This window comes from Anomalospiza imberbis, chromosome 4 (assembly GCF_031753505.1).
Source record: "Anomalospiza imberbis isolate Cuckoo-Finch-1a 21T00152 chromosome 4, ASM3175350v1, whole genome shotgun sequence".
In the NCBI taxonomy this organism is placed as follows: domain Eukaryota; kingdom Metazoa; phylum Chordata; class Aves; order Passeriformes; family Viduidae; genus Anomalospiza; species Anomalospiza imberbis.
In genome coordinates this window covers 1,625,228-1,653,162 of record NC_089684.1, presented here as the reverse complement: position 1 = coordinate 1,653,162, position 27,935 = coordinate 1,625,228, and the positions used below count along the sequence as shown (strand labels likewise).

Below are 27,935 nucleotides of genomic sequence, written 5' to 3'. Positions count from 1 at the left end.
TAAGGAGAGGATTTTCTTGGGGGCGGTGAGGGAGGAGGAGTTACTCTGAACTACAAATCTATTAGACGTCATTTGAGTCCTTGACCAGGACAAATTTGCAAAGTTAATCTTCGAAGAAATGTGATTTATGTTAACTTTTTGCAAAATTCTCCGGAAAATATTTTTGGCAGTAATACTGTGTACTGAAACCTGAGTGTACCAGCTTTGTACTCAGTTTTAGAAAAAGTATTTAAAAGCCCTCTTCTATGAAGGTGGAAGTCCCATTAAGTCAGGGAATATTCCTTGTCTCAGCTGGATTTGTGTATGGAACTTGTTATCAGTGCAGGCTTGGCCAGTGCACTTTTTGATAACTTTCCTGTTACTGTCCATTTTTAAAACTCAAATAACAGAACCCAGATAATCACCGATGTATGACACTTCTCTTTCAGTCCAGTAAAGTCACTGGTTACTTCCCATTAGCCATCCTTCCAAATGCCTACATTCAATATAGCATAATCAAAGTGTTCATCTGCATTTTATATACAACATTTTGGCTACAAGATGGGGGTTTTTCAAAAGGCTATTTAGCAAACCATTGGTATTGTGACTTACACTGTGAACCTTTCAATCAAAAAGCTTAAAATTGCAATAGAATTTAGATGGGAATTTTCAGAGGAACTCAGATATACTACAGGTAATGATCCTGATAATTTGTTATGTAAGGTATTTATCTTTTCGTTTCATCTCAAGAACACATTATGGTTCAACATATCCCTCATTCCCAGGTACAAGAAGTGCAGTGTCAAATGTCCTAATTGTCTAAATACCAAATTTTGTCATTCGTCATATTTAGGAATATACAGAGTAAGAGGTTTGCCTAGCTAGTTATTGAGTCTGTATGCTATTTTACGATAACATTCTTGCTTTACGTGCTGATAATACATTCCCGAGTACTTTCAGACACAGAATGTAGATGTAAAAACCCTTCTTTTAGTTCTATCTTGGTTCAAGTTTTAGGCCGTTGTGTGCTGCAGGTAATGACAGCCTGGCTTAATTACATTCTGCAAAGCTTGCTCCTGCAAGAAGAGAGGAGGAGAAAGGCCTTTTTGCTATGGTGAGCTCTTCCATCTGCTAGGCTGTTTTACATAACATCCTGCAGGGCTCAGGTTCCTCTCATTTTTGGGAAAGTGAAGAGAAGCCAGATTTCATTCTAACTAAGTTGAGGTCTCTTCAATGTACATGTCACAAGATGTAGTTCAGTCTAAGCTTTTATCTCTGAACGTGGAGTAACTAGCTGGAATTAGATAATGTTATAAGGAGTGGAAAAAACAGGAGGGAAGTGGTGCAAAACATGAGATACAAGAGGACATTTCTGAGGGCAGCTGTTATGTTTATTGTGGCCAACAGACTTCCCATTACATTAACCTAGCTAGAGGGCTGGGGTGAGACTATTCATTCTTCTGTACTTTGTAGATAAGTCATCCATATAGGCATTGTACATCTCCCCAGTAATTTTCATGGGATTGCTTGCTTGGCTTGTCTGCCCATACCTTAAATTTGAGCCTCATGCATGGAGAGAAGGTTGTATGCAGCAACCTGTGCTGTCAGTGGGTAGTTCAGTTCATATATACTCTCCTGGCTTCACTATCTGCCATGTCTTACATTACCATTCCCATTAAAAAAACAACAAAAAAAAAATAAAACCCAGGGTTGTTTGGAGGGGCTTTTTATTGGGTTAGTTTTAATTTAAATCAGTTCTGTCAGTTAGGTAGACACTTGGCCATGGCCATGTGAATGCTTGTGCCAACACAAAGGAGACCTAGCTGTGTAAGAAGCAGAGGATGACTGAAGTCAGAGTCTTTAAAGCCAATGATGCAGATAGCGCTTACGGATCCACCACCAGTGCAAGCATTTCTGCTTCCTGAAGCTGATTCTCAAAGCCTTTGGCCCAAACAGTTTCTCAAATAATGTAAAAGGGCATGCAGAGGACTTTCCAACAGTCCTATCAAAGATGTATAAAGTGACCCATTCATCTTAGTGAATGAGTGTGTTTTAGAGAAGAATGAAGCTTTTTAATGTTAGTCAGAGTGGTAATAGTTCTGTTTATCTGCTACAACTGAAAAATCTCAGTATTGCCATTTGCAAACTGGGGAGGAGACAGATTTGCCCCCTACACTAATCCTAATGGCCCTCTGGCAGTAATGCAGATATTTGAGGAGGGAGAAGACGAAAAATCTCATTTATAGGATTGATGCTCTTGCCACCATTACTCGGTTTTGATTATTAAGCTGGAACGTTTTCATAATCTAATTTATATTAAGATTCCCAGGATCAGTTACATGAACATGTTGACTTGGTCTGGCCTTTCTGTTGAGGATTATGTGTAAGAAGGGCTCTCCTCTCAAACCACTGCAGTCCAGTGGTAGTTCTCTACACATAACCATTTAGCATGTGTCAGATGGTGGCCCATGTTCCATGTCACTGACCCGTAAGTGTGTCTGGACTAAATATTGTGTGACTGTAATAAATGTAAAGCTGTGATCACAGACAGAAGAGCCACAGCAAAAGTTTTAGTGGATATAAAAATACACTGGAAGAATGAGTTAGATTAACTAATACTATTTCTGAAGGGACTGTTTTGAGAAATCCTTTGTCCTAGCAACATTCTGTTTAGCCCTTTGTCACTACCCCCGGGGATGCCGTCCAAAGGAGACAGATCATAGCTCTAGACTACCAGAATTATAAATGTCAACATTCCTGGTAATTTTGTCTCTAAGCAAAAAGTTATGTGGGATTGTAACTACAACCTCAGTGAAGAAAGGTTGTCTTGATATCACCTTATCTGTCTCAAGTAAATTAATTGTTAACTGTATAAATGGGAGTAGTGCACAAATATCAGATGATGCCAAATGCCCCATCTTACATCTGACATCTCCTACCATCTTTGATCAACAATAAACGAACAGCAGGGCAGAAGACAGCTTTCTGACAAAACATTTACAAAAAGCAAGCTATGCTTTGCAGTCACAAAGCAGAATAGAAGAGGAATCCCACACAAAGGGAAGTCCATCTTCTTTGGATATTTGTTTGTTTGATAAATCCTACTCTCTGAAAAGTTTTCTGAGGGAAAAAACCCTTTACTTGAAAAGTAAACACTCTTGTGTTCTTTTTTTTTCTGTCAATTCTTGCTTCATGTCTACCACCTAGTGTTGACATGAATCATTTCCAAGTAAAGACTGCAAGTGTGCTCTGCAACTCTCTGCTCTGACCTGCTAAGAATTCAGCAAGTCGTTTGCCTCAGTGCTTTTGTGTTGTTCTCACCTGAATATCAGCATTTAAAAACAGATACATATTCTTGAAAGGTCTGCTGATTTTAATGAATTAAAAGTCATTAGTTTTTATTTTCTGGAAGGGAGATAAAGGGGTTTTTTGGACCATTGTACTGAATGACAGCAAGGTTTGGAAAGATTTGGATCCTTGTGCATCATGCAGAATTTAAAGTGGAGTTTGTCATCTCTACAGTGCTAACTGCTTCCCTCAAGTTAGTATTTCTTCTAAAAGGAGAGGCACACTGCAACAAAAATAACTGTTCAGAGTTAGTCCTGGAACATCTGAGAACTTGCTGAGCTACTTCAACTGACACAGAAAAAACATTTAGGGTTTTTTCTTACTAGATGGGCTAGTCTTGTGTGAGGTTAATGAAATGAACCGGTTTATAGGGCATCCAGCAAGAACTGCATTACAGAGTAGTATGGAGAAGAGGGGAATCTTCTTGTTGGAATGTGTTATCAAGTCAAGTTCAGCCTTGCATTCATGAAACAGAGAAGGTAGAGCAAAACTTGTAAGTTACCCATAATATTTTCAGTGCAGTTACTGCAAGTATTTTAAATCATAATTTAATTGAACTAAACTTTTAAATGTACTGGTGCAAACTAGGGTTGGATCACACATTTTTCTGCTTCACATGTGGAAGGAGTACCTGTGATTTTAGTAGTGTGGGAACGGTGAAGTCTTCAGCTGACTCAGCATGTTCTACAGGGATACCTGACTGCTGTGATAGCAGGGGCAAACCTTGTCCTCCTTCCAAAGACAACACTTCTGAATGCAAGTAATTCAATGCAAGTTCAAGGATGTACCTTTGAACCAACTCATTGTAAAGAGAGAGAAGAATGATTTTTAAGCCACTGATGAGAATGGTATTGTTGGAAATTATAGTTTTGGTGACAGTATTACAAACCAAAGAAGGTTTATACTGAGAAATCAGAGTAAAATTTGAAAAGTGGTAGATAAGCATACACTGAAAAAATTGTATATCCATGTGACTGTATAAATGAACATTATCAAAAAACTATTATTTTCTAGCAATCTCTCTCCTGACTTCTCAGAATTGTTTTAAAAATGCTAGTCAAATGGCAGATTAAATCCACCTTGGTGGAAAGTATTTGCCTTCATAATGTCTCTCATAGCAGAACTGACTAGGAAATAATTAAGCATAAAGCAGGAAATAACACATTATATCCAGTAATATTTTTATGTAAAGTTTTATGAGGAGGGACTTGGATGGAATTTAGGCTTCTGTGTGTAAATAAACCTGGTGGCTGTTTCTGCTGCAATAAGGACTTGACTGTTTGACTTGAGTTGTGTCTTTCTATATGCCCAGAACTGACCTGGCTTAGGCTAGGCTGTGTAGGTCTATGCCCAAACATGACTGAGACCCAGAAAGTTGTTTTGCTGAAATACACTGAAAGAAAAACCCTGCAAATGTAACACAGACCAAAGTACTTACACAACCACAAAACGAAGTAGTGGCTGGTAGGATTTTGCAGAATAACAGTTAATGATATGGCAATTGTCTCTTAGCATGTCATGCATGTCATTGTTACCTGCACTGTTTCTGTTTTCTGTGGGTTACTGGACATAACAGACCCTTTGCCCAGTACAGAACAGGGACCATAACTCATGCCTGCTCTTTCTACATAGGCATAAATTCTGTGTACTTTCTTTCGGTTCATTGAATTCTCCACTTCAGTGCTGCACATTGTTGCAAGCCTTCAGCATTCCCCCACACCAGCATAAGCAGGGAGAGAGGCTAGGAGGAGGGTAAATGCTGGTTAAGGAGTTAAGAGTTGTATTTTCCCCACCAGCCCTGCCTAACCAGAAAGTTCTCCTATGGCTTCAGCTGTTTGGCTACTTGCAGAGGACTAACTTGTTAGGAAGACCATGTAGATGGTAGTTGGAAATGATGGGATGAAATTTCAACTGTACATGTTTTCTTCGATGAGTTAAAGTATTATTTTCTTTCAATTATGGCTGTTAATTGTGGTTTGTAGGTGAACCAAGATATATAGGCAGAGGTCATATTTTTATTTGACTAATTGACATCACTACTAAAAGTTCATAGTAAAGGATTATGATGGAAACTCACACCTTGTTTTAGTGTAAATGGCTGAAGGTGACTATATTAAAGGGAAGCAAGCATGTACTCATATGGGTAACCTACACTCTTAAGTATTTCCTTTCATACTATTTGACAGAATCTATTTGCATGTTAATTTCATAGAAAGTTTGTGAAACCAACCTGTTGTATGGCTGATGGATCAGTATACAGCTGTGTTCTCTTGAGGTGTTGCATTTCTTCCTGCTTACAAAGCCTTTCAAACAGTATCTTTTTGCCTTCTGTTACTGTGTGCACTCTCTCTGTTAACAGTTTTTGGAAGTGGAGTATGGTGTTTTCAGAAGCACTTTTCTTAAGTGGAACAGGTGACACCTCTGTGGACAAAAGCAAAGTACGTGGTTAGGGTGCACAAGTCAATGAACTGCTGACACTGAAGTTTAGCACAAGCTGGATTTTCCTAAAGCTGTTCTTCTGATTAGTCTTTTGGCAGGCATTACCTGGTGTTGTATAAGGGATCATTGTATAATGGAGAGTAGGAATGCAGTAGACCCTGTAAAAATCACTTATATCTCAAACTTTCAGTTTTGCCTAGCTACAGCCCTCTCCAAGAGGTACTTACATAATAGGCAATAAATGAAAGTCTATTCAATCACATAGAGTGATTAAATACAGAGTTAGTACAGTTTGTGGTGGTGAACTAAACAGGTTGAATTAAAAACTTAATGTTCAGATCATTTCTCTTCATCTGTCTGGAGATATCATTTTGGTATTAAAAATAGTGGTGAGCTCCTTAAAACTAAGTTTTTTGTTCCTCATTGTTTGATTTTATTTAGGGCCTCTCAGTTTTGCATGAAGAAAAATAAGCTGCTGACTTTCCCCATATCAGATCACCTGCCACTTTTTCTATCCTTCTCATCATTTTTCTCTCTCCATGGTTCTCTAGTCTATCTTGTCTTTGACACAGCTGTCTTAACCTTTTTTCTTGTGTACAACACATTAGACATGTTTACAGACACAGTAGTGTAATACGAGGAAATCACATCCATGACTGCCTGTCCCTACTTTCCCTTAAGCAACACCATTGAGATATCTTGTTTTTTAAATACTATATTTTCTTTGCATAGGATTCTTATAAATCAAGCAAGTTTTTCCTGATGTTTACCTCATTTATACCAGGGATGAGGACTGCAATCAATAAATTGCCATTTTCCTTAGGCCTACATTTTTATCAGAACTCTTCTTTTGCCGACTGTTGTGGATGAGAGGAGAATGTTGATTTGTAGCTTGGTGTTAAGTTTTAGGATTATGTTTTTTTTAACTGTTTGAATACTGGATATAAGAATCTGGCATCCAATTCAACAGCAGCGTATAGATACTTTTAAAAGTCAGGGGCTCTTACCATCATTCCATGTTTTTCTCTTGGTACTCAAAGATCCTTTGTTTGCTGTAGCATCTCCCACTGAAACTTAGAAGAGAAGAACAAGGTGACTAAGCCTTTTGTTGAGATTCTCAAGGCACAGTCAGTCACACACCAAAAGGTTTTACACTACAAAATCAAATACCCTAGGACAAGACACATTTATTTGGCAAATGCCTCAAACAGATTAATAACTGAAACTGCTTTTCTGAAAGGTTCTTGTTTTCCTGGCCACTGCATCAGTATTCACAGATTACACAGTCATTTTCCACCATGCTAAAAGTAAAACAGCCAGGTTGATTGTTGGTGTTGACAACATTCTTGGTGTTGACATATCCCATTCATAGAGAGTAGAAATGAGCAGTAATATAGTCAGTTTCTGTATTTGGAAGAAAATACATGTCTCGAGAATGTGATCGAGCACAAGACTGAGGCAAGGGAGAACTGTCATCCCACAGCTCTATGGCTGTCATTCCAGCTGCAGCTAATGCTCTACTGGGTGGTGCCCTTGGACACCACATTAGGGTTCGGATTCATGACTGAGGACAGCTGGCTTAAGGCTGGTTCCAGAGGTTTCTGCTCAAGCTGTTCACCTGGCCTTTGCTGCAGAAACGGTTCAAGTCCTCAACTAACATTTGTGCTGTTGCAAACTGTTTAACATATTGAGAACAATCGCAGCTGGTTCTGCTTTACCTTAAGTCACTGAACCCTAAGTTGCAGAGGTTCAGTTACATCTATGAGAGCACCTAATCTGCCTGGAGCAGGGGCAGGTGCCCCTGAGGTCTGAAGCAGTTGGCCAGTCACGAGAACCCTTACAGCAGACACAAGATTAGCTGTGTGGTTCCTAGATCAGAGGGTTTTTGATAGGAAGATAGAGGCAAACTCCTGAATCTGCTTTAGCAAAATTGAGACAATTATTACAAGCGCTCAAATAAACATCACTGTCCTGGATTTTTCTCTCTCTTGACTGCGGTGTGTATTGAATTAATGTACTTTGGGGTATTTAGAGTCCTTGCACTTGGCTTGATTGCTACTGATTTTTGCAGTTCCAAACAGTATGAACTTGCAGCTCTCTAGCCATCAGACTTTACATGTCTGCTGTATGACCTCTAGAACCTGTCCTGTGTTCTAGCACCATTTCACTGTATGTCACTTAGGCTTTCAAAAGCAGATTCTCCAATAACATTTAACTGCTTCAGTGCTTTCACTTTTTGCTAATATTCTCACTTCCACATGTTTCCATAGAACACTTGAGTTTCCTGAGTGTTCCCTATGTGAGCATGCAGATACAGCCTCCCCAGTTATTTTCCCTCCCCGTTTCTGGCCACACATTTCACACCTACAGCATGGCTCAAACAGGCGACTTTAGAAAGTTCACTTGAAGCACTTTATCTCATCACTTAAGTTTTTAGTACCTGATAGGAGACTTGAGCTTTCACATCCCCAGCCTGAGGTTCCCAGAGGCTGCCTTCTTAAGATACAGTCAACTTCATCATAAAATCTCATTTTTCTCCTGGGATTTCCAAGATGCTCATTTTCTTTCTGCAGTGCACGGTATTCGTATTTTAGGTTCTTGTACTTTGTGCGACATTGTTTCCAGTCTCTGTCTATACCATGTTTCATTAACCTTCTGGCAATTTCCTCAAATATTTCTTTATTTCTTGTGGCCCCTTCAAGCATTTGTTGTATCTTTTCATCTGACCATATATTTATCAGAGCTCTAACTTCATTATCACTCCAGTGTTTTCCTGCTCCAGTATCATGAATTGTAATAACTTTAAAGTGATTTTGTGCTTCTTCTAAGGGAATGTGATTCTCTGAAAATATAAATTAAAAAAACAACTGTAAATGCTATAAATGCATGTTAAATATATATATATATGAAAGCATAATTGCAACTGATAATTAATCAATTAATGATTAAAGTTCTATATATTTTGATATTTTATATCTTTATATCTTTTAATATTTTATATTTTTAGTATCCATACACAATTGTTTTCTCTTAAGTATGCAAAATATGTAGGAAGTGGAATCTCTTGTTTCTCCAAGGCATTTAAAGTTCAACATTTTGTCGCTGTAATTGTGCCACTGTTGTTGTGAGATTAAAGACAGATGTATCCAAGTGTTACATGTAGAAAAGCAGTAATCATTAAGCTTTAAAGATCTCAGCATTGGTGAGAAGTGTGGTTTCAAATTAAAATGGCAATGTGCAAATGAAAAGGCTACTTGGGATTCAACAGAAGAAAAAAGAATCTTCAGACTTGAAAATAGTCAGAAGTAGGCAGATGCTGTTCATTAGATTATGTATAGAAGGCAAAGTTGAACTACAGTATCAATACAAGTTTTGCTCAGGAAAGGAAAAGAGCTATGAAACTAATTTTCAAGTTTACTAATAAAGTTAGAATGGAATCAGGATCAGAAAAGTAGAGCTGTTTTTACAGTAGAGATCTGATTGCTCCAGCTTTGGTACAGAAATTGCATTGTGATTTATTTCATAATAAATGCATGGAGATTAATACTCACCTGTCCCAACAATCTGTTTTGCTACTGGCGTACAGGATCTGTCTTCTGAGGTAGTGCTTATAGAATCATCATCTGTAGAAACAGTTTTAAATAGACTTGGATTTAGACAAATAAATTGCTAGTATTATTGTCATTCTCTGTAGGAAACACCTATTTTCACAAAAAGTGTCCTAAGCCCTCAGTCTAACCCATTAGTTATAGACTTGAAGAATCACAGAACCATGGAATCATTTAGGATGGACTTAACATTGCCAAGTCCACCAGTAAACCAGGTCCCTAAGTGCCACATCTGCATGTCATTTAAATCCCTCCAGGGACAGTGACTCCACCACTGCTCCAGTCCAAGGTGACAGGTCTGCTGAGCTCCCTCCTTACTTCACCAAGAACTGAAAACACTGCCATTTTGTGACTGCTGTTGCCAAGAGGCTCCAGCCACCACCCGCCCTCTATTCACAAACACCAAGTCCAGTGGGTACGTTCCCTAGCTGGCTCCTTCACCAGCTGTGTCAGGCGGTTGTCAGCCAGAAACGCTCCAGGAACCTTCCTCTGCTGTGTTCTATTGCCAGCAGACATCTGGTCTGCTGAAGTCCCCCCCAAGGGCCAGTGACTGTGAGACTCCTCCCAGCTATTTGTGAAACATTTCAGCTGCCTCTTTGCCCGGGTTGGGTGGTCAAACACAGACTCCCACCAGGATACCTGCCTTGTTGCCTTCTCCTGATTCTTACTCATACATCCTCAACCCTGTTGTCACCATCATGAGCTCTAGACAATCAAAACGCTCTCTGACATACAGAGTACCCCACAATCCCTCCTTCCTTGCCTGTCCCTTCTGCAAAGTTTATAGCCATCCATTGCAGCACTCCAGCTGTGCAAGTCATCCCTCTGACTTCAAGATGGAAACTATGATATAGTTTTCCTGCTGCATAATGGCTTCCAGCTTGTCCTTTTTGTTGCCCATGCTGTCTGCACTGGTGTAGATGCACCGCAGCTGGGCTTTTGGCCCCACCATATTTTGGGGGTGAAAAGCTCTAATTTCTACATGGTCATTCTCATGTGGTTCTGTGGTTTCTATCACATCAATAACCCCTGTATGTCTTTGCTGCTCTCCATTCCCTGACTACTAAGACAGCAGATGGAAGGACCTCTCTAGAACACCGCGCCTCAAACATTGGCATGTTGTCCCCAGGCTCTCTAGTAAGTCTGGTTTTATCTCTTCCCACCTGCAAATTTATTTTAAAGCTCTTTCAATGAGTTCTGCTAACTTCTGTACTAAGATGCTTTTTCCCCCCACTTTGAGACAGGTGCCAACAAGTCTGGTGTCATGGAACCATGATTAAAAATTCTAGTATTTTCCCAGTGTCATCAAGGTTGGAGGCAGATAGTGATCTGCTGGCTCTTCAACTGGAAGAAGAGAAGACTGCTTGTGCTCTTGATCCTTTAACCAGTTGTTCCAATGCCCTGAAGTCTCTTTTCATTTGGAACTTCATTGTTACCTACTGACAAATTATTAAAATGGTCTATGAACAGCAAAACCCAGCTTTGCTGATTCTGTGTTCATTTGCTCATGCTTGGACTACTCTGAGGCTGAAAGTTCACTTTTGTGTGGACTTACTTTTTGGGTTGGGAAGAAGAGAAAGATTAGTTCTCATTGTTTGCTAGAGGATGTCATAGACTAATTATGTTCAATACTGGTTTTGGTAAAAGGTAGAAGTAAATATTCCTTTTATGTTTTGAAAAACTGAGTGCTTACTTAGGCTCTATCAGAAATAAAGTTTCTTTGTAAATAAGCATGTTCATTTGATGTGCTTTCTATAGTGGTACTTGCCAATATATGCACAAACTAGTACTTGGAATTCATATTTGCTCTATAACTTGTTTTCTCTTCAGTCATTTGGCAAACACTCATTTTTCATAAGCCATATGCAAGAATATACCTGTGAATGTACCTGTGGAAAACTTGGAAATCATACTCTCATAAGCACATGTATGTGATTTACTTGGGGTGCTAGAAAAAAGTGGGTCTTCTCAAAAACAGGCACCCTATAACTGTTGAGAAAATTCTTGCATCTTCCTTAACACTTGCAGCTGTTGGAAAGGGCCAAAACAGAGCTGTAGGTCTACTTCTAGCCTCCTGAGAGATTCCTTTTTTTTTCAAACCGTTAACCAACCTCTCCATGGCTTCCATTTCTGTGCTTATTCTCTCAACCATACTGGCTCTCTTATATTTTCCTGTCTTTGGCAGTGGCACTTGTGTAGTGCTGACTTGCATGATTACTGTGTTCAATTGGATATTACATGATAGGGAGTTTGTCTGTATGAGGCAGTCAGTTGAGCTGCATGACATTTTATTCTTCACTTTGCATTTGTGTGACCTCGCTATGTCTCAACTTTCAGGGTCACAGATTTACTTTATCCTCGGTGTCACTTGTGTTCCTGTGTGTCACTGTTGTGATGGCATTGCTCTGATGTTGTCCTCAGTGTCACAGTCAGTACAGTTGTCTTTCACGATCAAGATCAGCCAATGCAAACAGTTGTAAAGGGTGTGCAGCATAGGATGCCTCAACATCCAAACTACAGAAAACATATTTGTTGAAAAGGAAGCTCTCGCCTGGAATATGCCTGATGCATACAATAGAAATATTCTTAGGCTAGAAACTTACAATGTCAAAGGCCAAAGAATTGCTGTTCACAGAATCACTAAAATTGATTTGTTTTTTCCTATTAACTTCTGTGTACAAACAGCATTACTGTAAAGAATATTTGGATCCAGAGTGACAGGTCACTATATTTCAGTGCTACCATTATTTCCTCTGATATCTTTTTTTTCATGATTTTCTATGGTTTTTATGCTCATTTATTCCAGAATGTTAGTATCCCTACTGTGTTCTAATGTTAAATTTTAACATTTTAAACCAAACAGATCTTCTTCTGATCACTTATCATTGAATATATGACTTCTATATATTGCTGAGGTGCTGATTTCAGTTTTATATTTAAAATAGTTCAGAATATATATATAGGGAAATTGCTTAATAGTAAATAATCTGATAATAAATGCAGTCATTAAGTAGTTTGAAAATACAGTGCATAAAATGTTCTGAGTTTCTGAGATAGCTATTTACCTTTCCATTTTATCCTCTCTGGCAACTATGTAAGAAAAACCATATTTGTGTCACAATCACATCCACACTAATCATATTCATCACAAAACGGATCATGTTGTCTGGGAAAATAAGATTTTGTTATAATTATGGGAATGAGAAATAAGTGTTCATACATTTCTGCACTATGGAATCAACAAAACCCAAAATTTATCATAACCTAGAAGTAGAACAAGTGTAATTTGCTGGAGTAACATATGAGCCTTTGGAATCTGCAATGCCCAGTAAAGTAGAATGTCCTGTTAAAAACTATCCTGACAAAGTCCTGACCTACCTATATCAATTGTCTCCTTCTTTATTTGTGTAGCTTCCAGAGATGCTGGGGTGGAGTTGGCTAAGTCCCTCTCATCTTCAAGGATTTCTGAAAAAAATAATAATTTACAGAGTTATTAACTAAACACGTCTTGAGTGATGTCTTGAGAATCACCTACTCAGAATGCTGCTGCTAACTGCTGTTAAAGATTTCCTCTCTTAATACATTAAAGCTGCCATTTTTCTGCAGTAATAGGCTTAAGAACAGAGTGTACCTGCTTATAAAGTAAATCCAGAACATCACAGGACAGCTGCAGTATATGAGTTTATGGGTTATGTGTGCAAACTCTTAAGTTATATTAACCTGGATCAGAATTTGTAGAATGGTTCACTGATGGTGGGTGTTAGATATCTAGTTGCTGACAAATGTTTGTGCAGCAGAACAGGCAAGGCAGTGACTTGCATAAAGGGTGCAATATACTGAAATTATTGAAAGACTCCCAAGTGACTGATGCCAAGAGTGTTTGAATTAGCCTCAAAAAGGAGCAAGGGACCCTGACATATCAGGGTGCTGTGCTTAGACAATTGGTCTGTAAGGCTGCCTGACTGATGGAGACAATGTAGTAAAGCCTGTCCCGAGAACATCTCTGCCGCTGCAGCTTGCAGGGGTTTACATCACACAGCAGGGTGACAGAGATGTCCCTGGGCTCCCCTCCATGGGGAGGAGATCTCCACTCCTCTGCCATTGGCCTGCTGGTGTTAAGGGAAAATTCCACCCCTCTGCCCTAGGACAGAGGTATGGGCAGGTGGATGATGCAAGTGGTCTTGCTGATCCTCGCTTCACAGTGAGGACACTGCTCTACAGAGATTAAATGGTGAAGGCCACATCATGGATCAATGACAGCAGTTTTCTGTCTCCCAGCCTGTTCTCAGTCCATTCAAGAATATTGCCCCTAAACATTGAGCAATAAGGTTTAATCTAGAGCCATTTTATTAAAAATTACCCCCAGATCAATACAGCTTTGTTTGCATCAGATGTTCTTTATGATGTGACTAGCTTTTTTTTTTTTTTTTTTTTTTTTTGTGAGCCAAGAATGTGGGTCTGGAGCCTGGCTTTTTTTCTAAGGCACCTTTCAGAGTTTTGGAGGGAGGGCACAAGAAGACTGAGCCAAACAGAACAAGCCATCGACAGTTTTTGGCTTGGATAAAACACAGTGGCTCCATCTGAATTGTTAGTGAAGCTATAGAAAGTTGCCAGCAAATATGCTTAATCTCTACTTTGTGTTTGAAAGCACTGCTTACAAGGCCACCCGAGCACTGCTGTCACAGTCTTTCCTTTCACCCACTCAGACTGATACAAGCTCTGTTCTCTTTTGGCACTCTGTCACCATCACTAATTATCTTGTTTTCTGGCTCATGAGGCAAGATTAGTAATTTGTCTCCTAATCCTTACTCTCATGAGTGTCTTGTATAGTATAAAAGGGAATTGGGATATGTTTAAACTAGGGAAGATTTGCAGTGTGTGGCTTATGTTTACGCTCTACCAACTTGCAAAGTTGCTGTTCTGTCATACAGATCTGTGAGAGTGGATACAGAAAACTGTGCATGCACAGTTAAGAGTTTATGTCTGCAGCTCAAATATGCCTAGGCTAAGGCAGTGAATAATCAAGAACTGTGGAGTTTGCACTTCTCTGAAACACTGCTTAACACTAGCCCGGGTCATAAGTATGAAAACATTATCTTTTGACTTTATATCTGTACATTTTAAAATTCCATGCACACAGCAGCAAGTGGTCAAGCCAGTGTTAAGTGCCTGAGTATGTACCAGCTTAAGATCTTAACTTTAAACAACAGGTTTTTAAAAAGCCCTTGCTTAGGAATGTATCTTGGAAGTGTCACTACTTACTCCAGATTTGTTCTGAGAGGGACAAACAGTAAAGTGTATGGGGTATTAAAAATCCTAAGAAAATAAAGACAAGAAAAGGAATTTGTTTGACATAAAATACTTGCTGTAGGTATTTTTAAGAGCATCAGGCTACTGGTATTTCTTAGAAACCTGTTTCATCTCCACTGTTGTTCCCTAGCACTTCAAATTTAATCAAACACCTATACATCCACTCTGTGGTCATAGTGCTAAGTCTGACACACATGGAATGTACATGGAGTTTGGAACAACAGACTGCATAGACTGAAGTAATTGGCTCTTCTGAACAGATTTATTACTTTTAGTAACAACTAAAAGTGATGCCACGAAATTGAAAACATTTTTTGGAAATGACTAATTAAGGTTTAATTTGCAGATCGATTCAATGTGGGGTATGTTTTGCCAAAAGAGAGAGAGCAACCTGCAGTGTCCCCAGCCTATCCCAGGATGCTTTTAGCTGAAAACCCCAACCCAGGGGTTGGGGACTGTTGTGGTCCTTCTGCTCCCCCAGCTGGGCACTGCTGACAGCAGTGTGTCGGGAACTAGGACAGGTTGTGCAAGGAGCTGTGAGGTTTTATTTACATTTTTCTTCTCCTTCTCAGGTGGGCATTTGCTGCTCTTTGAGTAGCAAATTCATATGGGCAGAGGAGAAAAACAATACCATGGCACATCAAATAACTAGTTGTTCTCTTGAAACTGGTGTATTTGTCTTTTGACTAACACCATCTTAGTATTTTTCTTACTAGAGTATGGCAAACACAAAAGGGCTTTTTATAAAGACTGGCAGTGGTGACAGAGTTACTGTAGCTCCTAACTCAGATTCACGTGTAAGATCATGAGAAGCACGTGCACTCTGAAGCAGCTCGTGCATCTTCTGTGCATTTATGCAGCTGCAGTTGCCAGAAGGCAATGCCTGCCCAGGCTCACTTTTACATATGTGTAAAAGTATATATATATATATATGAGCAAATGCATATACAGCTCTGGCTGCAGAGTACATTAACTGCATATCCTGATAAGGAAGATACCCAGATATGAGTTCAACTCAATTTCTAAATTCTTATTTATTGCCAAATTAGGGTTTTCTACAGATTTTTTTTCAAGGCACACAAATACCTATAAATTTAATAATTCCATGCCTGTTGGGAAACACTTTTCTACAAAAGTTCTGTCAAATATGCAGGAGATTTTTTAAAAAGTCACATCCTAAATACCAGTGATTGTGAGACATTACTCATATCAAACAACCAATGTAATGTATCAATGCCTTTTCACTATTTATCAGCATGTATATTTATGAGTACAGAGGTACATACAATCTCTTTACTTACCAGTTTCTCATGTCAAAATTACTTAGACTGTCTAGGAAAGGCATGTACCACAATTAGAGAACAAAGGGTCTCCATGATATTGTAATGTAAAAAGTGTGCATCTTTATTTTTATATTTTCTCTAATAGGTATTGCTTTATGCAATACTTATTTATGTCACCATTAATAAAATTAAAGACTAGGTGTATTTTACCACCTGCAAAAAAATTGAGTGTGTATTGTTTGTTTTGGAGTGAAAGAATTTTGCAAACTGAACTTGTTTGTTGGTTTTGCCTTGGAGTGTGGTTTTGCATTTTTCCCCCACAGAAGTTTGAAAAATAGTCTTAAGAGTGGATAGGCTGAGCCACAGACACTTTAGAACCACTCGCTATTTTAACTGTTCCCCACAAAATCATACTGTATTTACAATTACTCAGAGACAAAGAAACTATGCAGTTAAAATGCACATATTTGAAAAAGGAGATGGTAACCACAGTAAACTACAGATATCTTTACACCTACACTTATCTTAAATGACAGAAATGTGGTCTCAAAACTTTACTAGAAATATTCATTTAACTTCATTTTAAATAGTCTGTTTGGGAGAGTGCAGCCCAAGAAGTTACAATATTGTGTAGCACCAGGTGGTTGAAAACTGCCAGATGACAGTTAAGGAGCACTGCTGAATCATTGCATTATTACAGGGTCTTACTACTCTCCATGTGTATGTAGTAATTTCACTTGTTCATGGGGAGAAATTGAATTTAATACATTTTTTAAGCAGTCTCAACTGGATGCCACAAAATGCTGTTTATTTCTTTCATGTTTGTCTCTCTGGAAATGAGGTCTCTATAGGCATGCACTTTTCATGACAACCTGTTTTTCTCCATGGAATGCATCAAGTGCCCATGGTGAGCTGGTAAAAGGTTGCTTTATTTTATTTGTTAGTAAATTTTAATTTAATAATGTAATTGCTATTGAATGAAAAAAGCCAAGAGTGTTAATCTCTGGTATACCTTAAATTACACCCATCTATCTCTTTACTTACTTGTCATACTTGTTTCTTTCGTTATATGCAGAGCTGCCCGATTCTCTGGAGTAGTATTTACAGTAACATCATCTGTCAGAAGATTTTTAATTTGATATTAAAATCTTTCAAGTTCACATTAGGCCATTTTAAATTCTGTAAGACTAGTCCTTAATGCTTAATTTAAACCATGTTCTGCCTCACTCTACTGAAAGAGAACATGAGGTGCTCTGTTGTGGACAATAAAACCTGTCAACCTGAGAGACTTTCATGTGTCTCCAGCTGAATGTTAAACTTCTGTTTCCCCTGAAATTTATATTTTCAGATGTAAACTATAATATTTCTTTGTAAAGAGCAGAGCATATGACCTTCATATTCAGTGAGACTCTTTAATGAAGTTTTTATCCCCTGACATGAGCATTTACACAACTATATCCTGATCACATAGTGTGAAGAAGAGATGCTCTATTAGTTCATGCCCAGGAGACTGAACAATTCTAATCCATGGGAATAACATTGTTTAAGTAAATGCACATGCAGTAGGACATTGCACTCAACTTGCTTAAACCACTAGTTTCTTCTCTACATTCTATGTCACAAGTCTTTGAAATTATTACTTACTGCACTGATTTTATCAAATTTAGCCGGACATTGTAAATGTGTACATAAGTACATGATGGTTATGACATTATCTCTTGCTTTTAATTTTTTTAGGTCTCTGAATTTTCTACCTGTAATTGCAATTTGGGCTTATTTTAGAAATTAATTTTAATTTACTAATTTTAGGTATTTACATAAAATAGAAGACTTTTAGATTACCTGAATCAGAAACTTTCTTTATATCTGCAACCTGTAGGTCTTCTGATGCATTACTAACAGAGTCCTCTTCACCTGTGTCTCCAGGCATTTCTGTGTAAATAATGCTAAATTAATTAGGGCACTGAATTTCTATACTTTATAAGAACAGCTGTGGTGTATCAAATTAAAAAGTCCATCCAGCCTCGGATGCTCTTTATGCCAGCAGGCAAAGTAGATGCATTAGCAAAATGTCTAGAAATGGCAATTGAAGAGTGAATCTTCCCCCAAAATGTTCTCACAGTTTTCAGCCAGATGGTCTTTGTGTAATATTTTTTTTGACTTCTCCCATTACTTTACTAACTTCTAGTCTTACATTTGGCCAACACAGTATCATCCCCTCACCTCAACTAAAAGTTTCATGTTTAATTCTATTCTTAAACAACAAGCATGTTTCTGGTTGCACATACCAATAAAAATGTTTTAAGTCTTGGGTAGTGTAGGTTCATCAGTCTACTCTAATTCTGTATTGATCATCCATTGCCATCAATTGTCAATAACCACCCAAAACCAAAGGCAGGCTCTGCCAGCATTCTTAGTGCTGTTCCTTTTCACTGTTGTCTCACCAGTTTGGGAGTCTTGCTCCAAAGGCCACTCAAACTGAGCTATTTGGGACCGTAAGAGCAAGACAATTTAGATGTTAATCTTTTAAGCAATGTCTGTTACTACAGATTTCTTTTGCTCAATGTCTTAATCTTTCCAGTAACATAGTGTGACTATCTCACTGATCCATTTCTGTTATCCAAACTGGAAACAGTCTCTTCTGACATGAGTTTGACTGGAATTGCCTCTCTCTCATTTTATCCTATGTCTTTTTTTCTCCTTTTGCTTCTCAGTTCTATTACAAAAGTACAGGGCAATCACTCAAACTGAAATATTACCTTATAACAAAATATAAAAGTAGTGGACAAAATAGTAAATTTCTGTTCAGTGTTTTTCTACCCCAGCCAATCGGTTAATCTCTCTGTGCTTTTTGAGTTTTTAAGGTCTCTCTAGTGCTGGAAAACTAAAAATTGTAAATGATATGTGGGTAGTTGAAGTACTTACCTACAGAATCTTTTTCTGATTTTGCTTCTGTCCATTCTGGAGGCCTCTCACTTTCATCATTATCTGATTTACTTGCTTGTTCCATCGTGCAGTGCCCCAGAATAGCATCCAGTTCATTGAAAAATTTCATGCTTTTACTCGTACTCCCTGAGTCTTGAGCACTTTTTACACTCTTGTATTCATGTTTCAGATTTTTGTATTTTGTCCTGCACTGTTTCCAGTCCCTGTCAACTCCAAACTTTTGCAGTCTAGCAGCAACCTCTTCAAATATTCTTTTATTTCTCACTGTCCCCTCCAGTTGTTGCTGGATATTTTTGTCTGACCATATGCGTATCAAAGCTCTGACTTCATTAACAGTCCAGTGTTTTCCTCCTTCATTTGCTACTGCAGGAATGAAAGCCGCTGGTTTGGAAGGCTCTACTGCTGACGCTGGATTACCCACGTTGTGTGGGGCGGGGGAGAGACACAGATAGCTGTTACCTGCATTGGGTTGTTGGGGTGGGGAAAGGACAGAGAGAATGGGAATGAAGGACACTGTTTCTCCAGAGAGAGACGGAGCAGAGGTGACATTAAAATCAAGCTATTGGTTATTAATTTGTCAGCATTTTTGTTAATTCTGATATCATTTTTGCTTTTACTTGAAGACAGATATTAAGATAGCACATGTACATTTAATTAATCTAAGAGGAACATTTCTTTCTTCTGTCCTAATACACTAAATTTTTACCTCCAAGACCTTTGGGAACAACTGATGAGCTGCTTTGTCCTTCAGACATTAGAGAGGAGAACTATTGGGAAGATGGGATGTGCTGCATGAGCACAGTAATAAACTGGCCCCAAGTCACTGACACTAGCATCAAGACTTAACTTTCTGCATTCATACCATACTTTAGTTTTTACACACATGGAGAGGTTTAACCTGGGTAAGGATCTAAAGAATCTGATCCTTCTTTTTTAACAAAGCACCCCAGTTGTGTGGGGCAGAGGAATGGAGACTTTTGCTTAAATAGAACATTTCTGTGCTAGAACCCGTTCTCATGGCACAGAACCTGTACCTTTCTCAGGGCAGATCAATCAAAAATATTTGGGGATTTTTAGTGAAAATCGGTGTGAGTTGTCTTACTCTGGAAAACTAAGATATTTTCCATTTTCTCCAGTCTACAACTTTATTTTTAACGTTATGAGGTAAAGGTTGCTCTCCATGCAATGACACTGAAATATTACATATTTTAGTTTTTTACTGTTTCCTTTTTTCTATTTATGAATTGGCTTTAAGACTTTGTTTTGGTTATACAATTAGTTTGGAAAGGGATTTCTCATGCATTTTCTGAAGCTTTGCAAAAATAACTAAAAAAAACCCAAATAAACCCAAAACCAGTTCCAGGGCATGATCAAATTAAGCAGCATGAAAATGCACAGTAACAGACAGTTTTTTACAGTCATACTGCAGTGATAAATGCCTTTGTCAGTGTTTTTTTCTGGAAGAGCAAACCAGATTATGGGGGTTTGATACTTTATAGCCACTGAGATGTGTGTGATGGCAATAGTATCGAACCCTTGACTGTGCACAGAGCTTCAGTGGAGCATATTTATGATAACCTGTCTGGGGACAAACTTGTCCTAGACAAAGCCATTCTTTGCTAGTCTCCATAGTTCATTCTAGTCATCAATAAGTTGTTCTAACAGATACCATTTTTTTTTTCCTTATAGTCCTGGGTTAATCAGGACTCTGCAGCAGCCAGCTCATAGGCAGTGTAGTTGAGAAGGGTAATTTTCAGGTGGCACATGAATTATGCTTTTTTCATTCCTTCCTGAGGGATTGAAAGAAAATGCTGGTGAATTTACTGGTGAATCAAACCATAGGAACTGCCACAGATGATAACTGCCAACAGCAGATAGGCCAGAGAGGAAAGGCCTAGGGAAGATGACGAGAGGACGAAGAGTGCAAGGAGGTGTTCTCTACACTTCCCAGTCAAAGCCATAGAGCACGGGGGCATCTGGGAGGAATAAAGTTTCTTCACTCTTTGTATAGACCAGTATTTTTCACTAGTCAGTTAATTTCCAACTGAGCTCACTTTTGGTTGTGGATATTAGTTCAAATGAGTTCTGGTGACTTGGTATATTGCTCGCTTATCCTGCTGTGTGCAGAGTGAAAAATGGCAGGTTTGTTTGTTTCTCATTCCATTTAAAAACATGCCGATTCAAAATATCCTGCCTACAAATACTGCTTTGAAACAAAGTTGTTATGGTCAGTGCAAAAATGTTCCTAATATCTTAAAAGCATTTCAGTCCTAATTTGTTTTAAAAAAATGTTTAAGCAGGATATACATTATTTTTTATCTGAAAGATGCATTTATGCCATAGTTAATATTTTTCTACACTTCCCCAAACCTGAGAAATCTGCTGAAATAAAACCAAAATATTAGGTATTATAGATACAAAGGGGTCAACATTTTTCTTTCAGTGGTTTCCGAGATAGTGCCTGAAACTTAAAGACTAGAAGAGGTAGTAGGGGAGGGCATTTTAGTACTAGTATGTACTTGAGAGCCCATGCAATTGAAGCCCTGACTTTGTAGAAAGCATCTTCCTCAGAATTGAAGACTTTTCTGTTTGGCAGTGTGTTGAGCACTAAGAAATAAAAACATGTTCCTGAAAATTTTGATTCAGACACTTTCTGTTTTGTATATTATATGTGCATACATTCCATGTGACATTCTGGTCCCTTCCTTAATTTCTTTCTATGCCAGGCAAGAGGGGTGTAATGTGTAACATAATAGCAATAGGCTTAGCCTGTGCCTTGTTTTCTTCCTAAATATGGCACCTTGCAGATTTTGTAAAGGAAGTTGTAACTGAACTGGAATGTATACTAAGCCAAAGAGGGTATATAAAAAATAGAAAGAGCATGTAGGAAATTCAGGACAGCTGCTGTTCATCCAGGCAACAAATGAGCACATCAGTTGCTTAAATGTGCCTAAAATGTGTTTGTTTCTCCATTTCCTGTAGCCTTCCCTTGAAGGGGTTCACACCTAGGATGCCCTTCTTCTTTCTGTCCTGCCAGATTTATGCCTTTGCTTTGTAACTTTGCTGAGCAAAACTACTAGAACAGGACGTTTTCCAAATGAGTTATATGGTTGGTTGGACTAAAGGAGTGGTTGGACCACTCCTTGCTTGGAAAGGTGATTTTGAAGTTATGCTGGAGACCACTGCAAGTCTGGATTACTCTGCATCTCTCTCCTGGCTCAGGCCACTCACTCATGCTGCTTTAAGCATCCATGATATAAGAAAATGAGCTAGGGAAAAGCCACAAGCTGACATGGGTATCCTCTGTAGCATTTGGCATACTTTCCACTGGCATTTCACAAAATTACTGTGGTTGATGCAGTTTATCATGATTAAGCTGTAGCATGAGCATGGGATGTGCTTTGCATGCCAATAGGGGCCATGCAGGTATTACATCATACACAATGGTCAGTGTCCAGTGATGCACGACACCGCTGAGTGCTAGCTCTGGCAAGGAGATGGTGCCAGAATGTGGCTGTATTAAAACTATACTGATCAGAAACAGAATGACAGTGTTTTCAAGCTGTCGGGAAGTGCTCTGACACCCATGCTGCTCTTGAGTTTCTAAGCTCTCTGTACCATCATACTGTACCTAGTTGAACTGGTCTGGCATGAGATATAAAAAGTAGTGGATCTCCTGGAGCATCTTCATCATCTTCTAAAGAAACTGTTTTGTCACCTGGGAAGGAAAGAGTTTTTAGATGAAAAATAAGTATGGACTAAATTAGCAGTTTAAATTTAAATGCCCATACACTGTGACAAGATATTTAACTTGGAAATCTCAACACTTAATTTGTAGTTAAATTAAATTTTAAATTAATTTAGCTGTCCCTATAAGGGGTACATGTGTTAGTATAGGAGGCAAATCATTTTAGGTCTTGTATATGAAGCCTGAATGCTTTTAAAAATTCTGGTTGAAACTGATGGATTCTAGTGACTAGTATGCTCTTCTGATTCAGTATCCGGGGTAGATAATAATGTAAAGTAAGAGACATACAAATAAAGGCAGACTTTGCACACTGATTCATAAAATCACAAATCCATTTATGTAACAGAAATAAATTTGTAGAAGAGTATGAAGAAAACAAGGATGTCCTGCAAAGAGCTCTGGAAAGCAATGGAATTCATTAAGAGTATGGGGAGGGAACCCATATTCTTTGTGACTTGACAACAGGCGCATTTGTAGCTGACAGGATTAAGTCTAGCTTTTTCCAGCATAGCTTTTCTACATTTGTTTAAAAGGCAGCATTACAGCAATTGCTATGTAAATATAAAAAGCAGCATATGTACGTGAGGTTCAGAACCAGCTAGATTTTCAGAGAGTACAGATTACAGACAGAGTACAGAGTACACAGAGTACAGACAACTTGTAAGCTGTCCTGTGGTAGTGTGCTGTTTTCTACATACCACGTTGACAGGAGGTTTGAAATGTTGCTTCCTTTTAGGGAGCTGAGCTTCTGTGAGCTCCAGCCAGGCAGGGCACCCAGATCAAAGCTCACAGCTCTGCGGTAGTTCGTCAAGGGGAGCAGTAATGAGGTGCAGTTAGGATGCAATCTCCTACCCCTGACATCCAAAACTGCATTTGAAACCATTATCCTAAATCCTTCTGGCTTTCAGCAAGGCTTGCTATGACTCATAGATGCAGTGGCCTGATCTCTGACTGCTCCCAGATGCCTGCCTGGCTTCCCTGGCAGGAGATGCTGCTCATGCCTCCACCTTCGGCGACAGGACTGGCATTTCAGCTGCTTAAGAGTAGCAAAGCCAAACAGGGAGAGGAGAAGAAATTCTCTGCTGGAAGGCTTCTGAGTGTGACATAGGCACTAGCATGAGCAAGGTTAATTGCATTGTTATATTAAAAGAGAAACTTCTTTTATTTTTAGTAAGTAAGAACAGTTACCACAAAAAGTTACTACTATACCAGAAAAGCAAGTGTGCAATAAAAGTGTTGCACGCTTGTTTAAAAGAAACTATATAAAATACTGTCAATGACACGTTGAAAAGTGCAGACATGGAAAACCATGTGTAATTGGCACTTTTATGTCAGCATTTCTGAAAGATCTTCCTGCACTTTAGTAGCTGAGTTCTCTGCCAGTCATTGCTGATGCATTTCTGCTCAGCGATAATCTTTCTGCATTTGTTGAGGTAAAGTGAAGGTCAAGCAAGGTGACCAGTGCCTTACTATTTAAACATAAAGAAATACAAAAAGTGTAAATAACTTAAATTACTAGGCAAGTATTTTTTAAAATAATGTATTTGGTTTATTGGTACTCAATTTAACTTGATTAACAAAATGTGAATGTCATTTATTTGAACTCTAATGAAAAATACCATTTTTCATAGTGCACCATCATTTTACATAGATTTTCTTCGTTGTTGTGCAGTAATACACACACTATACTTGAAGAGAAGTGAACGTGTTGACTTAATGATTATTTAAGCTACAACTCTGCTTCTGAAGTGTGTTTTGGGAGGGTAGCATGAACATCTCTGCTTACATTTCTGCATGTGCTTATGCATAAAGTGTTATCGTTTCATGAACAAGCTGGGAACTGGTATATGTTGCTACCAGGTTTGTCTTGAGACACCTTTCTCAGATTTGATTAAGATTTTCAGTAATAATTTCTTCAAATACACTTTCAAAAGAAAACTGATTCTACCACATATGAAAAATCCTCAGGGGAACACTACTGAAATACCATTCAGTCCTATAAAAAAGTAGTCTCTTTTCCTCCATTCCTGTTTCTCCCCCTCCCTAGCAATCTCCCAGTAGCTGAGATAATGTAAAGACATGCTTTGCAGCTTTACATTAAGCATGCGTAGGAATATTGAGACTGAGGCTAAGCAGAATGGTAAATATACAGTGAGTTATTTGGGAACATGCCCTATCGTCTGTCATGCTTTTTAAAAAGACAAATCAGTATAGCTACCAATTTCCTAAAATAAAATAAGATGTTCATGGTGGACACGTATCGTTAGTCACAAGTTTTAGTTTGCTGATAGCATTTTGTTCTTGCTGCCCAAGCCATAAGCCTAGACATCCTAGATTCCTCCAGCCCCCTCAAAATGAGACGTCTTTGCCTCTTTTAAAATGAGCGAGGGACCATTTTTGTCTCCTCTCCTGTAACACACTGTGGTTGAAAGGGAGAAGCCCAGGAGGGGGCCTGCAGTTGCTGCTGGGGCAGGAGTAGGGGGCTGCCTTTGCCTGTGCCAGGAATTGCCTTTCCCTCTGCGGCAGGGAAAAGGCAGTTCTGTCCCTGCGAAAGGACTGGAGAGCATCAGCTGCAGAGCCACTGATGCCACTTTTGCCTTCCAAGTGCTCTTCAAAGTACCGGGCTGGGCAGGCATAGGACTCTGACTGCAGGTGGAACAGGGCTGGGCCTCTAGCACAGTCTTAGCTGCTTGACTTGCATTCTTAAATAAGAAAGTTGATGATCTCACAGCTGTTCCCGCAGCCCCTTGTGGTGGATGCATGTATGCATTCTGCATCGCTGCAGGACACGTTTCTGTCTGAGCGCGCTGTCGTTGCGGCTCAATTGTGGTTGTTGCGATAATCTTCACATTTCAGTTTTTGCATTAGCGTTGCATTATTACAGTTACCTGCATTTAATTTTTGTTTACCCATAAAATTTGCTTGCTTTTATTCTTCTGGAACAAGTAACAGAAATGCTTGTGCAATCAAGAGATGTATTTAATTATACCACTTTTAAAACCAGACTGTCGGAGTGCTTCAAAACAAGGCATGTCTTACGTAGGGGTAATTATTTTTATAGATCCTATAGTTTGGGATTCAGAGTTGAAATTAACTTTTGCTGATTTAAATTTGCTAGAGGTCTAAAGCCGATGAGAATTAGGATTACCAAGTGCAAACTACATCAAAACACAGAGGATAATATAATGGCAGATTGTCAGACCTAGGACACTGTCCTGATTTCATTTAGTCCTCAAAGTGTATCAGCTTATATTAGCCTCAGTTCTGCAAGTTTAACTTTAAAAATGGATTGCAAGTCACAGTGCAGAGAGCACATTACAGTATTATAAAATAGGCATTTTAATTTGAAGTGACTTTGACAGATTAGATAGATTTATGATAGTGATGACAAATTAAGGTCAAGCTTTTTGTTAAGGTAAACAATGACAATTAAAAATGGCAATTTCTTTTCCTCAAATCTGTAAAACAGCATTGTAGAGGGAGACGTGGAATAGTACAAGGACAAGCTCGATGTCCAGCTCTTTTCTATGCCTTTGACAATATCCCCTGGCAATAATGTTGAGTTTCTTGTTTTCTTAAAAAATATTTACAAAATTAATGTAAATTGCTACATACCATGGGAACAAATTAAGCTTTTCTCTTTTTAGTCATCTTATTTTGGTACTTATAACTGTCATTGGGACTGATGCTTCAGTGACATTTAGGATGTGACAAGGAGATTTGAGTGATGCCAAACAGCAGATTGACCCTAATGAAATGTTAAATAGAGCTTAAATGCATATGTAGAGAAGGTTGAATAAACAAGAGATGCAAATAATTTAGTAAAACCCACTTCAGAATAAAGGCAGCTGTATTAACTTGGTCTGCCGCAAAGCAGTCTGATAAATATGATAATTTTTACTTTCACTGCTAAACTAGAGTTTTTAATGAGATATTTTTATGCATGTGTTTCTTGAATATTTTAAGTAAAACTGCTAATAAAATAATTTACCTTGTCATCACATCTAAATATCGAGCTGATATATATACGAGAAATAAGAACAAAAATGCTAAATTTGTATGCAACAAATAACAATTTTTTACAACACCCTGAGAATTTCAACCCTTTCTTTTCTTTTCCTTGACATTTACATATGAACTGGAGCTCTACAAAATCTGCTTCCAAAGTACGGCAAATGAAAGGCAAAGGGAAAGAACGCAGCCTATTTTAATCTGTCATTTCCACCCCGTGCAGGAGCCTGGACGCACTAGCAAGTACTCACCGCGGCTGCAATACAGGCAGTTAGCATAATTTTGCTGGAATTACGCTGTATTTACGGACTTCGACACTGGTGGGTGCTAACATTTTATTCCCCTGCGCCAGGCGTGCATCCAGTCACTTCTAACAGCGCTGCCGGCGCTGAGCAGCCTCCGCTCCAGCGCCAGCCAGGTCAGGCTTCGGTTTTGTTCCCTTCGGGTTTTAAGCAAAGAGAGAAAAATAGAAGCAAAAATATATATATATATATATATTTTTTTTTTTTACCTTGCGTGCTGTCTGTTGTGGGGCTTGTGTTCGGCTGCGTCTCAGTCGCAGAACACCTGCCGTTTTCTTCTGCTGCTAATTGTGTGACAGGCTCATATCGCAATATAGCATCCAGATCATGGAAAAACTTCATGCTTTTAGTGACATCCCCAGAGTTGTGGGCATATTTAACCGTTCTGTATTCGTACTTCAGGTTTTTGTACTTTGCACGGCACTGTTTCCAGTCCCTGCACACTCCCAACTCCTGCAACCTTTTAGCAATGTAGATAAATATTCCTTTATTCCTCAGGGTGCCGTGCAGTTGCTTTCTGATATTTTTTTCTGACCAGACGCTTAACAAGGCTTTAACCTCCTCCTCAGTCCAATGCTTCCCTGCTCCACTCTCCATGTTGAAAGTGACCTGGAAATGATTCACTATTTCTAGCCAAGATTTTGTTTCCTTGGAAACCAGACGGCTGGTTGTCAGTAAGCTCCGCGGAGATGAAAGGATCTAGTTTTACTGGTTCAAGCTGCCTGAGGGGAGTAACTTGAGACACTGCCAGACAAGCAGGCTCGGCGCTGGGGCCGGGCGGGGGAAGCGGCTCCGCCGCTGGGCAGGGGAGGCCTCGGCCGGGCCGGGCCGGGCCGGGCCGGGGCTGACCGCTGTGACTCTCCTTCGGGAGTCAGTGGGGGCACCAGGGCGTGAGGAGAGAGGCAAAACGACTCTGTTTCTTTCCTTAAAAAAGAAAAAAACCCAAGCGCAATCAAACAAA

The 27,935-nt window shown here is 39.0% G+C and overlaps 2 protein-coding genes and 1 long non-coding RNA gene across 7 annotated transcripts in view; 2 read left to right on the top strand and 1 right to left on the bottom strand.

The window, feature by feature from the left end:
* The window catches only part of PPAT (phosphoribosyl pyrophosphate amidotransferase), a 43,895-nt gene that overhangs the window by 3,869 nt on the left and 12,091 nt on the right, over positions 1-27,935 (top strand). The window lies entirely within an intron of this gene.
* Positions 841-27,789, bottom strand: LOC137472091 (zinc finger and SCAN domain-containing protein 20-like). Of its 5 annotated transcripts, none has more exons than XM_068186788.1 (10): positions 27,184-27,787; positions 22,545-22,631; positions 18,893-19,372; positions 17,810-17,899; positions 12,753-12,839; positions 9,318-9,389; positions 8,207-8,608; positions 6,774-6,839; positions 5,558-5,748; positions 841-1,055 (listed from the first exon to the last, which is right to left on the bottom strand). In XM_068186788.1, the coding sequence occupies exons 1-10, from the start codon at positions 27,569-27,571 to the stop codon at positions 993-995; spliced, it is 1,926 nt and encodes a 641-aa protein (XP_068042889.1). In that variant the 5' UTR covers positions 27,572-27,787; the 3' UTR covers positions 841-992. The 5 variants fall into 5 exon arrangements, with proteins under 5 accessions (XP_068042889.1, XP_068042891.1, XP_068042888.1 ...); XM_068186790.1 differs by lacking the exon at positions 841-1,055 and adding an exon at positions 1,074-1,273; XM_068186787.1 differs by lacking the exon at positions 841-1,055 and adding an exon at positions 3,345-3,550.
* Positions 16,690-17,570, top strand: LOC137472097 (uncharacterized). Its single transcript, XR_010998017.1, has 2 exons — positions 16,690-16,962; positions 17,091-17,570. It is a non-coding gene; the product is annotated as an uncharacterized lncRNA (long non-coding RNA).

Excerpts from the sequence above, each read along its gene's own strand:
- LOC137472091 (XM_068186787.1), bottom strand. The coding sequence starts at position 27,571 with ATGGAGAGTGGAGCAGGGAAGCATTGGACTGAGGAGGAGGTTAAAGCC. Across the intron at positions 22,632-27,183 it reads CACAACAGACAGCACGCAAG|GTGACAAAACAGTTTCTTTA; the intron begins GTAAAAAAAAAA and ends TTTCCTTCCCAG. Across the intron at positions 17,900-18,892 it reads ATCAGAAAAAGATTCTGTAG|AAATGCCTGGAGACACAGGT; the intron begins GTAAGTACTTCA and ends TTATTTACACAG.